Source organism: Pygoscelis adeliae, unplaced genomic scaffold (genome assembly GCF_000699105.1).
Source record: "Pygoscelis adeliae isolate BGI_AS28 unplaced genomic scaffold, ASM69910v1 Scaffold323, whole genome shotgun sequence".
NCBI classification, from domain to species: Eukaryota; Metazoa; Chordata; class Aves; order Sphenisciformes; family Spheniscidae; genus Pygoscelis; species Pygoscelis adeliae.
In genome coordinates, this window is record NW_008824365.1 from 265,072 (window position 1) to 279,484 (window position 14,413).

At 43.4% G+C, this 14,413-nt stretch overlaps 1 protein-coding gene across 1 annotated transcript in view; it reads left to right on the forward strand.

The window, feature by feature from the left end:
• Positions 1 to 14,413, forward strand: part of SPG7 (spastic paraplegia 7 (pure and complicated autosomal recessive)) — a 52,476-nt gene that overhangs the window by 18,888 nt on the left and 19,175 nt on the right. Inside the window, exons 3-9 of the mRNA XM_009319901.1 lie at positions 1,183 to 1,285; positions 2,620 to 2,709; positions 7,470 to 7,720; positions 8,723 to 8,862; positions 11,563 to 11,665; positions 13,198 to 13,323; positions 13,648 to 13,810. Coding sequence (XP_009318176.1) covers positions 1,183 to 1,285; positions 2,620 to 2,709; positions 7,470 to 7,720; positions 8,723 to 8,862; positions 11,563 to 11,665; positions 13,198 to 13,323; positions 13,648 to 13,810 — 976 coding nt within the window. The remainder of the gene's footprint in view (positions 1 to 1,182; positions 1,286 to 2,619; positions 2,710 to 7,469; positions 7,721 to 8,722; positions 8,863 to 11,562; positions 11,666 to 13,197; positions 13,324 to 13,647; positions 13,811 to 14,413) is intronic.

Here is a 14,413-nt window from a genome sequence, read left to right on the forward strand (position 1 = left end):
GTGTTAAAATGGGCGCTTGCTTCGAGACAGGGCTTTCCTTAGAAGGTTTCTCGGGTTAGACCAGCCCAAAGGTCCGTCGTGTCAGCGCTATATAACAGTAACGCGGGGGAAACGCCGCATGAAGAGAACACCTAGGCCGTCGCAAGCAAGAAGATGTTGATTAAAGGCTTTTTCGTGACATCACTTGCGCTGGCTCTTTGCATCACTGGGGATGTGTTTTCCCCATCTTGCAGCGCTGCTGATACTGCAGGGCTCTCCAAGACAGCCCTTAATGCAGAAGGCGAGGTTCTTGTTTAAACTCGGCCTCCGACATGATTTAGGACCGTTTTGTGTTTTTCTTCAGCGCAGCGAAGAAGCGCTGGCGGCCCAAGTAGGCCATGGAGGAAGAACAATTGTGGGACTGCTTTGTGAATCATGCCAGGTTCTTCTGTGATCAATTTAAACTAGTCTGAGATGTTCTGTTCTAGAAAGCGTTGATCCCAAGAGGTCATTCATCCCATCTCGGGCCAGCACAAGCTGTTTTGTTGCTGCCCAGCAAACCAGGAAAAAAGGGTGAGGGTTTTCCACCCAGTCAGTGTCCCTGTCTGGTTTGCTGCACAGAAATTCGTCCCTGTGCAGTAGAGAGGGGTGGTGAGAGAGGGATCACACGTCAGAGAAGGGGCAAGACTTGGGTCCAGTGAGAGTAGTAGTAAATGTTAGTTCAAATGTTGTGAAGTTGCCTTTAAAGGTGAATATCAACTGCAGGATTGCTGCTGAATTACCATGGGGAAATAGCCGTGTTGTCCTTACTGCCGTGCAGCGGGGTCACAAAGTAGTAGTCCTTAAGATTTCCTGTCGTGGGAGGGTACCTTTACATTTTAAGAACTGGCTTCCAACATATCTTTAGAGTGAAGAACAGAGATGCAGGGAGGAAAAAGATAAAATTTTCAAGTGTTTTGAGTACACGTTTCTATTTAAAACTTTCTTTAAACTGAGTTATAAACAACATCTTCAGAGTCACACGGCAAGTAGGCAGCACAGCCGGGAAATAATATTCAGGTCTCCCAGTTGATGGTCCTTCAACTTACCCGCAATATTTTTATGTTTAGAAATCTTAATCTCACGGAAAACAGAAAGGGTAAGCAGTCACAGTACTTTTCCAACAGTTGTCTTTTTTTCTTTTTTCTTCATCTTCCTCCTCAGAGCCTTCTGTCACAAACACTTTCCCCCACAAGTGGAGGTCTCAGTGGAGTCCTGGTGAAACAACATGTAATTCGAGATCCAGTCAGGCTGTGGAATCTCTTAGGTGAGTCCCAAAGAGCACCTGTACAGGTGGAGGAGGGGAAAAGGTCTGTCTTAGTAAGAGTGCTGACAGGCATCTTCACTGCCTGCGTTCCTGGAACTGAAATAAAGCTGTTCTGTTCTTGGCTTTGGGAGTTGTGTGCCTTTTACAGGGGTTCTAAGTTTTTGCTTGGTGACAGGGATGAACAATGGCACCTTTCCGCGAGGACCTCAGCGTGATTAAATAAGCGTTTGAGTCATTAGACCTAAGCACTAATTTAAAAACTGCAGACTTTAAAGTAGAGAATCTTTCTGTGCCTCATTAGCAAAGCCTGAGAAGATGATGTCATTCACCTTTGTCAGAAATCACATCCTATGACCTTGCTGAAAACCTTGCACTGGAACAAGTTAAAAGTGTATGTTAGAAAATGTTTCCTGAATTCTTAGAGCGAAAGCACAGAAATGTAAAACAAAAGCAATTATTCTTCTCTCTACCCTCTTCAAATTGGGAAGATGAGTTTGCTGATGCCTTTGAGATTTGAACAAAACCGCTCACGGCTGTTCTGGCCAGCACGGGCCTGGTGAGCTTGGGCCGCTTTACCTTTGAGAAGGTTTGTTTGTTGGTGTGGGTTTTTTAAGTTAAAATAAAAATATATGCATAATCTTTCAAATGGCAGTGAATGCTCTAGTAGAACTAGCAGGGGATAAGCAGTCCAGTTTCTGGGCTTACTCCTCTTTCCAGAGCCTTCGTGAAAGACCGTGGGAAATGGAAGCTGTTGTCTTTCTGAACTTTTTGCATTTTCCTGGCAAAAAAGTCTTCACTTATTGTTTTGTAGCAGCAATTGAGAGTCTTACTGTTTGTAGCCTTACTTTCTTGGCTTTTGTTAGAGTATCCTAACAGCATTTACTGAGAATCCTGCATTTAGCTCCAGCACATGCGTTTCCTTTCATAAGCGTTTACAGTTCCTAGTGCGAGGCTGTTCTGAACTGACCATACCAGTGTTAACTATGGCTTTGTGCCTTGGGAAATGTGTACATGTTTCAACACAGAAGAAATTTCTCCCAATTATTTTCTTTGCCACATTAAAATGATCTCTGAACAAAGCCGTATTTTGATCGGATTGTCAAAAAAATATATATTATATAAGGAAACTGAAGGAGTCTGTCCCACCCATTACTCCCTCTGGCAAGGCTGTCCCGTTTCCTTGGCACACGAACGAAGCTGTGCGCTCGGGTGGATGTGGAGCTTAGCTTTCTCTGCGTTTGGAGCTCGCGTGTATTTCTGCCATCCTCAGTCCCCCTCTCTCACTGTCTCCTGAGGTCTTCTGGTAGTAACTACTTAACTCTGCTTGCCTGCAGGTAGCACTTACTATTTTACTACTTCAAGCTCTCAAGGGAGTAACCAGAAGAATGGAGGATTCAAAAAGAAATCTCCACAGGAGGATGAGGGTATGTACGTGCCAAAAAAGATAACTTAATGAAACAAACTGTGTGCGTGAGGGGTAAAGGTGGACAGCGTGGAATATCCACCTTAGCGCTTCTGTCTCTGAGTACTGTAAACCTGTACCTGTAACTTACCGCCTCGACAAGCCCAAGAACGCTAAGGCTTAAGACGGATCACGAAAATGATTCTCTTTCTGTGCTGCTTTCCATCCTGCACAAATAATTTCATTGATGTTTGCCTTAGTTTTGGCGCTTTACAAAGGGGAACGGTAGCATTTACTGAGTTTTGATTTGGAGGTCTTGTAGAGCGTTTTGACTTAATAAAGAGCAGAATTTAGTTAATGCAAGTTTAAGCTGGATTCTGTCTTTTTTCTTATTTCGTTTACCTTCATTGTGGACGTGTCTCTACTTCTGGTGATTTGCAGAGCTCAAAGATAAAAATATATTCCTTAAAGAGTTCTTAGCTGTGTTACTAATGGCACTTGCTCAGAATTTTTCTTTTTTTTTTAAAATCAGTCTTCCTAGATACTGTTTCTTGCATGTCTTATGCTGCCTAAGCCCCAGGCATCCCGCTGTACAGGACTTTTTGAAAATTAGTTTTATCTCACTAAATGTGTTCTGGAGCCTAGGGATCTACGTGGTGTGCCAGATTATGTTGAGAAGTAGAGGAGTGCCCTCTCTGTACCTTAGGCTTAAGGGGGGTGAGGAATTTCATGACACTAATGTGGGGTGGGGGCGCAGGGGAATAACTTCAGTGTGCTAGACAAAACCTTTGCGTAACTTTTGACAGGCAGTGTTACGATCCTTGTAGGAGGCACTGTTATCTTCTACCAGTAGGTTTTCACCAAACATTTTTCAAATACGAGCGGATTTGTGGGTGTCCCTTCAAGTCTTGGTATTGTTGACAACTTTCTGCTATTTGTAGATTGACAACAGCTGCATTCCATTTAAAAAGTGTAATTTGACTCTTCCACTTCTGTAAAGAAAATTCTTTGCTCATTTGTGAAAATTTCCCTCCAGCCTCCCAAGAACTGAAGTGCATGCAAAGATTTTCTAGGCTCTGGATAAGGCATGTTTTCAGGCTCTCTGATGGAGGTTTTTACCCGTGAAGTCCCACAGCTGATAGCATGTCCTGTATTTACTGTTTAAGAAAGGTGTCAGAAGTGGCCCAGGTGAAGGTCTCATTCCTGTCTTGTCAGTAATGCTTGCAGAAGCATAACGAAGACCTGATCATTTTCTCATTTTATGGCATTAGTTGATGCTTGCAGAGGCCGGTGATGTCTTAAGAGAGTTTATGTGGCTGTCTGTTGTGCTGCTTGTTTCCTGGACCCGTGAGTGAGGGGTAAACCTTGTGTAGATGGCAGGCTCCAGACCTTTGTACTGTGAGTTGGAAGGCACTTAGCGTCATGTTTAAGTCACACAGATTGTAATATGATGTTAGAAATTACATGATAAACTTTTACCTAGGTGTTATCAGATGATGTAATAGCTTGGCTTTTCCTTTGTTGTGCTTAAACACAATGGTAGAATCCTCTCGGACTAACTAACTTTTGAAGGAAAAGCAGTCGGGTGCTGATGACTTTCAGCCCGGCTTGCGTCATTGCGTGCAATCTCTTTAAGGCAAGAGCAGTGGCTTCGCCTGTTTGATCCATTTAGCTGAGCTGAAGTCTTCAACGGGATGCGAGTGCAGGTATCGCAGAGCCCTCGTTAAGGAGGTCAGAGCTTAGAGGTTGGGGCCCTTCATGTTTGCAAGACCACACAGGGGGAATGTGAGCAGAGTGCCTTGAAGTACTGTCGCTGTTAAAATTAGTAAACAGTAACATGCTGCGTTCGGTGGCCTCTTTTCTCCTGTGATTAATGGATAGCTTGACTTTGGGAGGTGGAATGCTACCCCATGTCTCCAGGGAAATACTCGTCTCTGCAGTAATTATTAAAAAGAACTCTTCAAACTGTCACTGCAGCCCTTGGAAGATTTTAATCGGAGAGTTCAGATTTGGGGTTAATGGCAAATCATTGCTTCATGGAGGCTTTTTGAGACTAAAAAGCTGGAAGTATTCCCACAGCTGTTGCTTGCAAGTGTCACATCCAGTTACTGGTTCTCATTTACTGAATATTGTGGGGTAGCTTATGCTGCAATGTGAATGTTATACTGTAAAGATAGTAATACTTTACATAAGCTTAGAAATAGATTGATTTTGTCCTTAATTAAATGCAGAGTAGAGGAAAGCTTTGTGTTGTCTTCTAGCTTTCTAGAAATGGTGGTGTTTTCCTGAAATTATTCGCTGTAGGTTAAAGGTCCTAGACAAGTCTAATTCCTAGAAACCGGAGAAGTTGCTTGTGTCACGGTATCTAATGGCCAGCTTTTACCCTGTGGTGATTTTTTTGTGAAAGTATCCTCAGTAATGTGTGCTTTAGAACGTATTATATGCCTCCACGCTTTGTCTGAAATTTAATACAGAAAAGTGCTTACAGTAGTTGACTCTGACGTCTCCAAAGAACTTGCATAGCAATAGATGGACTTTCTTTCTGTCGGTACTCACTGTTCTACAGTCATTTCTTTTCTCTATAGATTTTTTTATTTAAAACTTGCTCAGCTTTTCAGGATATTGCCCATACTAAGGCCTCTATCGTACTATATTTTAATTTTCTTTAATAAGACTATAGCGGATGTCATCCTGCAGCTGTGCGATGAATTGCTTTGTTCTAATAAAGCTGGATCTAGCAGGTAACACAGAAGTGAGGAGATGGCATTGAAGAACAAAGTGGGTGGGCTGGACACAGTGTCTGAGCTTGTCACTGTCTTTTGAAATTATGACCTTATCTGAAAAGCTGCATTGTTTCTATTTAGGAACAAGCCTTTCCTGTTAAATGTGGAGCAGAGCTAGGAAACGAGTGAAAAATGATGCTGCGTATCTGAAGGACAGAGTACTTTTTTTAGCACCTGACTGGGTCATATGTTTGTCCCTTGGTTTTGTTGCAGTGTGTGTAGGGTCTAATTGGTGGCTAGTGATAAATGCTAGCGTCAGAACATTTGTTACGAATTTGCAAATAAATCTAATCTGGGCTGCAGCAGGCAGATGCACTAGCAGTCCAGTGGCGCAGAATTAATTTATATCTGGGTGTAGAATAGCATTTATATATGCCACGTTGCTGTTGATGTTAAATTGTATATCAAGAACAAGTGCTGAATTATATATCGAACATCCACGTATGACTGGAAAGAGGAGGAGATACTTGTTGTCATCTTAACCACTCAAACACTAGCTAGCAGTTGATATTGAACTGTGCTGTGGCAGTCCTTTGCAGACCACAGAATTTTAAATTTTGCCTATGCAGTGCAAAAAATGTTGGGAGTCTGAAAAAAAGGGTTGGTGGCGAATACTTGAAGTAAACCATCCCTTTTTCTCATGTCATCACTTCAGTATGTCACTAGTACAGTAAAGGTGGGGGAAAGCACAACTAGCATGGGAATCCCTCTTTGATACAGGTCCTTAATGTGGACAAGTTACCAAACCTTTTTAAACATGAGGTTGTGTCGCATGGGAGAAAATCTGTGCAATTTTGTTAAGACAGTGAGATTGATTTGCAGTGTATTTATATGCATAGGTAAGCTGCATATCATGTCTCCTGTGCTATTTCAGATTTACTGCAAATGCAGATATTTTCTGAGGTAGTAGAAATGTTGTTGGTCTCGTGGTACAGAATGCCAGCAGACCAGGAGCTCACCAGGAAGCAATTATCTCTTATAATACTGTGCTATGTGATTTACCAGTGACACTATGACTGCTTTTACTCACTCCTGATATTTTCCAGTGGATATGTTAGCAACAGCCTGAGGACTAGGCAGTGTAGAAGCACGTTATGTAGAAGTGGGCTATAGTCATACCTGAGTTGGACTTTTTTAGCAGCAAGGGTCCAATGGCTTTATTTGGCCTATATCCGTGTTAGGCCAGGCAAGTGAGAGTGTCTCTCATTTTAGAATAGAGTGACATTTGGTGGGATTGTGATGGGTCTAGTGGACTACGACCATCTGAAGTCTCCTGGACCAGGATTAGACTGCCTTAAAACAGGAAATGCTGATCAGAGCTCTTCAGAATATGTCCGAGATTGCTGTCTGTCTTTGTACACGATCAATAACTTCTGGAAGTGAGGGGCTTTCTTTGGCTCGCTGATGCTTCAATTCCTCCTCTTACTGAAGCAACAGTTAAAGCGAAGGAGGTGATCCTCCATCATCATCTCTGTGTACACAGTGCCTCACTGCATGGCTTCTGGGGCATTGGGGAACAGCCGAATATAGCCGCAGCAATGTGATGCAAGCAGGTTTTTTGCTGGCTAGCAGGATGCAAAACTTGCCTCCTTCCAGGCAACTGTTAAGTTTACATCTGAGTGCTTTGTGCTTTCATAACCAGGCTTTTGACCTGGTGCTTTTCATGTGTACAGCTGGGGCCCTGTGGTCTCACAGTCTAGAAGCCAGAAAGGTCTGGGAATGTCATGCAGTCCAAAAATCTGACTCACTGTCGTAACCTTGGGCAAGTCGCACAACCTCCTTTGTGAGCCAAGCCAGAAAATTGCCTGTGCAATGCAAGTTAGGTACCGCTTCTGAGTCTAGTCCTTCAGGAGAAACCAAACATGCAACAAAAAAAACCCAAAAGGTACTGTTGTGTTAATCTTTGTCATTTAATTGTCCCTTCTTTGGGTCAGAAAACTCCGCAATTACATGCTCATATCTTTCTTCTCCGATATCTTTTTTTTTTTCCCCCCTAAAGAGGATGAGAAACGTAGGAAAAGGGAAAATCAGATGCATCTTGAACGCTTACGGGCACTCCTCATCATAACTTTCATAGTGCTGATGTTTCGATTCACGGTCAGCGAGAACAGAGAAGGGACCAACATTTCCTGGAACTACTTTGTGAATGAGATGCTGGCAAAGGGGGAGGTCCAGAGAATCGAAGTGGTGCCAGAGAGCGATATTGTGGAAGTTTATCTGCACCCAGGAGGAACTCCGCATGGACAAGTTGTGAGTGACTTTCTACAATTGGAATGAATGACCTTAGATTATACTGTTGAAAAGAATTGAATTAATGAATATGTATGTTCGGTAAAACTCTAGCTGGTAAATTAGCTCTCCATTAATTTTTCTTTCTTGTGTTTGAAGTTCAGGGGACTTCTGTTACTCATATCAACCTGGAAACTAAGACTTTTATTTTTAAATTGTAAAAATAATTAATAACGGCCTGGAAGAAAATCTTACGTATGTCTAAAAAGCTGGAAAAATTCAGTAGTTTTTTCTTACTGGCTCAGTCCGATATGTGAGAAGGTGTCTAGAAGATTGTAAACTCTTATTACTAGATCTTGTTTCAAAGATTTTCTCACATTGGGATTTTAGTTTCAGGTCTTCTGTCAAACTCCATCAGACTTCCTTCCTAAATCTTCCAAAATGGAAGCAAAGCAAAGTTTGATCACTTGCTTGCTTCCAGGAGTTGCCGCTAAGAATCATTACAAACTGGCTTGAGAGATTAAAACACTGTTCTTGGATACATCCCATTTTGTTCAGTGACTTATGATCCGTTTGCAAACTGCTGGATGAAATTAATTTCTGACAAAGGTACAGGAACAAGATCCAAGAAGTCTGAGTGGAGCACAGGACACCTCCTTCCCAATGATGTGGTTTTCTATATATAGTACAAAATTTTGTCTGAGCCCAAGGTATCTGTACAACTGGGTTTATAATACTAACTCCATCCTTCAGCTTGCCTACCAAGTTGTTGCATCTCCTTGTTTCTAGAGGGCTGAGGCTTAGTTCTTGACTTTTATGCTTTCATAAGGTGCTGAAAAGACTAGAGGTGTTCATAAGTTCATTTGGAGCCCTAGTGTCAGTTATCTGCTCATGAGTTCATTGACGCAGTATCAAAGGATGTAACATAAGGCTATTTTTTACCTGACTTGTGCACTACTTCTGTGCATTGCTGTATCCTTAAACTACAATAATTACACGCTGCTTTTGATTTCATGTCCCCAGAACGTTACCCTGTTGTACACAATGCGGGTGGCAAACATTGACAAATTTGAAGAGAAGCTGAGAGCTGCGGAGGATGAGCTGAATATTGATGAGAGAGAGAGAATCCCTGTTTCCTACAAACATCCTGGCTTTTATGGAAAGTATGATATGAATTTGCGCTTACTATTGATCTTATACTGGTGACGACATCCCTCACTTAGAGAGGGAAGTCCCTTTCAACTAAATGATGTTGTTATAAATATAGAACAAAAAAGCGGTCCCAGTTGGAGCGCTTAACCCATCATTCAGAAATAGGCATGCCCTAGACGTACCTTCACGTTTCAAAAGTGAGGGTCCCAAGGAGGTGTCTGGAACTGCAGCGTGCAGCAGACCAAAATGTTTCGGGTCAGTGTCAGCAAGCCTGAGGAAAGTCTGTGTCTGTTGCTGTGCGTTCTTGCACAGCTGAGTGCTTTTTGTCCTTATAATCAATTATTCAAGTGCAGAGTGTGATAGAAATACTGACTCAACAAGTGGTGTTACACCCTGGTCTGTGGAGAATGCTGGTGGTGTAGTAAGCCTTCCCCCGTTAAAATGCTTTGAGGAAGGCTGGTGGTGGCTGTCCAGTCTGTAAAAATAAACACCTAGTTTTGGCCTGCTTTTCCAACAGCTGTAGATCAGAGGACAGCCTGTCCTGGTGCTCGCTCCAGCTGTGAGCCACATACTGAGCAGAGCAGCTTTGATGCTAGCATACAGAATGTCAGTGAGAGGAGTGCTTCTATTAAACTTACAGCCCTTTTCTGTTACCTGAAACCAAGATCCTTTGTTTAAAAAAAAAAAGCTCAAAGCTTTTAATTCTGAAATAAGCCATAATGAGCAAGAAGAGGGAAGATCTGTCAAAAGACAATAGAGCACTGGCTAGGCTTTATTCTGTGCTTTCATACGATGTATTCATGGTTTGTGGGCATTTGCTGCTGAGGTGGCTTATTTGCCCTTCTGTTAAGACCGGCAGCTTGTTTTCACAAAACAGGATTTATGGGGTCCAGAGTACAAAACAGACCTGTGAAGCTCGCTCACTGGGCTTGAACAAGTCCACCTCCATCACTGATGGCCGTTACACTGCTGTAGAAAGATGCTTTCCATAAGCGTGGGGAGGGACTCCAGCTTTTGAAGAGCTCTCAACTAATCGCTTGTTCTAAAGTACTAACAGAGATGTAGTGCACAAGTCCTGTCTGCTAAGTAAAGAAATCCCGATCCCTGACAACCAGGAAAGAAAGCATCATGCCGCTACAGTTATCTGCCGAGATGGCCTGGTCACCTACTTGTGCACCATGCAGAGCGCGTCATCTGCTTTTAGTAGCTCATAGGGTTTGGAGCACAGTGGCTTTCCCGCTGTGGATGGGGATGGCCAGTGTGTGTAATTCTTTCTCTCAGACACCTTACCAGAATGTGAAACAAATGTCATGTTTGTATATGAATGGATACCTGGACTGGATTTTGTCGAGTTACTTGTCCTCTGAACAACATTTGCTCATTTTTAATACATGGTTTATATGAAGATAAACTTTTTTCATTGATCGTGCAGTATGAGACCTTTAGTTGAAATTCAGAACTTGCCAATTTTTTCAAACTTGTGTATAACAGGAGGAGTAGACTGGACAGTTAGTCAGCCACCAACACAAGCTGCTTCCCCTACCCTGAAAAGAGATTTTTTTTTTTTTTTAAGAGATAGTATAGGGTCTGAAGTCTGTCAGGAGACTTGATGAATGTCTGGAGAATTCAGTCTCAGTCTGGAGTTTGAACCTGTGAGGTGCAGAGCACTTGCAGTTTGGATTCAGTTTGTTCTGAGATGTGGGTACTTGACGTGTTTCAGAATTAATCCTGTCTGCATAGTTGACAAATTGAAGGTGACTTTCAGTTTCCAGTGTTGCCTAGGATCTCTCACTGAGAAGAAGCAAATGCAGCTGGGTATATAGCACATGCTGGTCCCCTTGCTTCAGTAAATCATCCCTCTGTGGGAGATGGAACACACATTCCTAATTTAAAGATAAGACACAGAAGTGTGGCGAGACCAGATGACTTCACAGGCATGTGAAGCAGAACAGCGTCCCACAAATCTCAACCTGTCATCTGACATATGATCATTTTTCCTCCTATTGAAAGCATCCTTTGTTTAGAGCTCACAGGGTATTTGTCCTCAGCGCGTTTGTCTTGTAACCGTATTAGACCTGCAGTGTCACCTCTGCTCCTCATTTCCCTCCTAGTGCAATTGGTATTGCAAAGGGTCCAGAAAATTGATGATGTTGGTTGCTGTAGCACTTCCTTCTGACATAGAGGACTTCTGAGAGACTTGAGCAGGGAGGGCCAGCCAGACTAGGTAGAGCAGCCTCTTAATGGGAGACCCGCACTGGGATTTCTGCCAGGATTAGGAGAGTTGGAATCTCCCTGCTGTTGCTGGACGCGGGTCTTCTGCAGTAAGCTCCCTTTGGGTGGACTGCCAGCCCCACCGGATTCTGCTCTGGGTGTGATTTGACTGCCTGAAGGTCCTATTTGTTTTATAAGTAGGAATGCCTCTGAAGAAGGGGATGGTGAGGTCGAATTTCTTCCACAGTTGTAAGCAGTATTTGCCAGTGTCCTCTGTTTAACTTGCTAGGTCATGTAATTGTTTGGGAGAGATATATATATTTTTATATATACAAAAACACCTGTAAAGGTTCCATTTTCTTAGTCGTGTCTGCTCATTGCTGCACTTGTAGCCTAAATGTCAGGATTTTTAAAATACTGAAAATAATTATGTTGAGTAATATTTACCAAGTTGTGGCCGAGCACCTCAATTTGCACCTGTCTTGCTTTTGTCCCTTCAGTGATATCATTTCCCTGATAGTGACGCTTGTGGCTGTGTCCATGTTGTGGAGCATCTTCCGCCTTATTAGGGTTGCAAGCCGAGCAGGAGGATTCAACGCCTTTGTGAGTATCCTGGATCTGGATGTTGTTTTGCAGCCTGTGGGTAGTCTTGTCTTCTGCTGGCCTAATCTCCTCCCCTTTCCCCAGCAAAGTCAGTGCAGAATGAGAATTAACTGGTGCCAAGGGCTCTCCAGTCTTGACACATCTTGCATCTTTTCCTGTCCTGATCATCTGACTCGATTGTACAGTAACTGGCCTTAGCTGAGGCCCTTTCTTTCCCCAGTGGCAGGAAGGGCTGAGCTCAGTGAATTTGCAGTCCAGTTTGCTCTGCTATTTTCAAAGCTTGTTAATGAGTTGCAGCTGCAGATGGTGTTTTTCACTGGGTCCTGCCAATATGCCTCCCATACAGCCAGAAGCAGGAATTGCTGCTTTCTGCAAAATGAGTTCTCAATTTATAAAATATGTTCAGATTCTGGATTTCATTATGTGTTGGCCTGTTCCGCTCATGCCACATGCCTCACTTGCAACATCAGTCAAATCTCCTCCTCCCTTCTTCTACCCTTGCCTGGATCAGCTGATGAAACTCTGTAGAAATCAGCCCAGGGTGCACTGCCATTGACCGCAGGGATTTGAGGATGAAAATACGGTGAATTCAATCCCTTGTTAGATTTCCCACGCAGTCTTCTCTGCAGTTCTCTTCTGGCTTTGGGATTGTCTTTACACAAAGGCATGCAGCTGCTCAGAGGAGAAGAATATTTTAAAGAAGCGTTGAGTAATGAGGGCCTTGAGGACTAGATTCTGTCCTTGCATAAGTGGGGACAGCCAGGCCTTGCATGTTTAACTCTTCATTTGGATAAGCTGATGTTTCTGAGGCCTGAGAAGCTATAAACTTTCTTCTCAAAGAAAAAAAAATATAATTCCCAAGTAGTTGTTTTCAGTAGAACATAATGAGCAGTAGGGCGTTTAACTAAATTCTTGTTTTGGCTGTCACTGTGGCTTAACACACGCCAGGAGGCTGAAATGTGGTGTCTGTTAAATTTGAGACCCTATAGTTCTGTCCTGGGTTGTGTTGCAGTAGAAAATAGTGGCAGCATCGGACAATGGTGCAAAGTGTCTGTTTATATGCATTTACAAGATGGTATTGGTAATTATTTACCACTGACAATTATTTACCGTCAATACGTATTCCTCAAAACTATACCTGTCCCATGTGTATTAAGGATCAGAGCCTTTAGAAATCAGGGAGAAGATCCCAAATAAGGTTTTGGGCATTCTGCACGTTTTTAGTAAGTATCCCTGCCTGGTCGGCATGGAGTTTGAGCTGGATTGTGTTGGGACTATTACTGCAGGTTTACTCTGTTTCTTCCCAACAACACGTGGATAAATAAAGTTTGAGTCAACGATCTGGCTGTGAAGTGTTTCCAAAGAAAAAGTTAGTAAAACACCAATGCGTTGGTGGGCATTTCAGTGTTGTTTGTTAGGGGCAGCTTATACCTGTGCTGTGCTGTCTCCCAGAGTATAGCAAACAGCCTTTCCGGACTGTTGCTTTGTCCAAAGTCAGAGCACGTCTTCAGTACTTGTGCTACCTTCCACAGAACCAGCTGAAAATGGCTCGTTTCACCATTGTGGATGGGAAATCTGGAAAAGGGATTGGCTTCAAGGATGTAGCGGGAATGCATGAGGCGAAAATGGAAGTCAAAGAATTTGTGGACTATTTAAAGGTACATAAAAGTAGAACAAAAGTGCTTGCTACCCGTCTTCTGGGATAGATGGCTGACCTGGGGAGGAGGGTATATTCTTCTCTTCATCCTTCATGATGCTGAGCAGCCTCTGTTTAAATAAACTGACAGCTTTTTACGCTGTGATCAGCGTGACTCAATCTCTCTACTTCCAATTCCGTAACAGGAATGCGGACGTAGCTGCTCCCATTAGCAGCTCAGAGTTGCTCAGGCTGAAAACAGTATCGGGAAGCTCTGGGAGGCCATATTCTTGTGCAGATGCTTCATGTGAGCTGTGGATCTGAGTGTGTTGTGTTGTTCTTGCAGAGTCCCGATCGCTACCTTCAGCTTGGGGCGAAAGTGCCCAAGGGTGCCTTGTTACTCGGACCGCCAGGCTGTGGGAAGACATTGCTGGCGAAGGCCGTGGCTACAGAAGCACAAGTGCCGTTTTTGGCCATGGCGGGCTCTGAGTTTGTGGAGGTGATAGGAGGTAAGCTTCTCGGGAGGAAGGGTGTGGAGTGGAGGTGGCTTGGTCTGTTGTGGAGTTGGAGGGTGCTGGCTGGGCCTCTTGCAAAGGACAGAGTTTTAGCCTGTCTTTGCACGGGGAGGATGAGTTGGATAGTTCTACTGAAAATAGAAAAGGTTTTCATGATAGAGAGTACTTAATTATGTAGTACCTAAAATGCATGCCCTCTGAATTGCTAGTTGTTTCTTTCTGACAGTGTGCAGCCGTGGTTCTTCACCTGAAAGCATTATCTCTGACTTCCCTGTACCTATTATTAAAGTCACTGACTGAGGCTTCCTTCCTTGTATGAGAATGCTGATGGATTTTCTGCTGCTCCCTGCTGATGGGGAAAGTATGGCCTCTTTGTGCCTTGGGATTTCCATCTTCCTCCTTTTCTTCCTTCCTCCTAGATCTCTTGAGACCCAACAAGGGTCAGTGTGCAGGAAAATGCTGAATATTTCGGCTTCTGATTTGTGGAAGGAACAGGAGTTCATGTTAGGAGCTGGGAGCAGAGCTCCTGTTGTGGTTTAACCTCAGCCAGCAACTTAGCAGCACACAGCCGCTCGCTCACTCCCCCCCCTGCCCAAG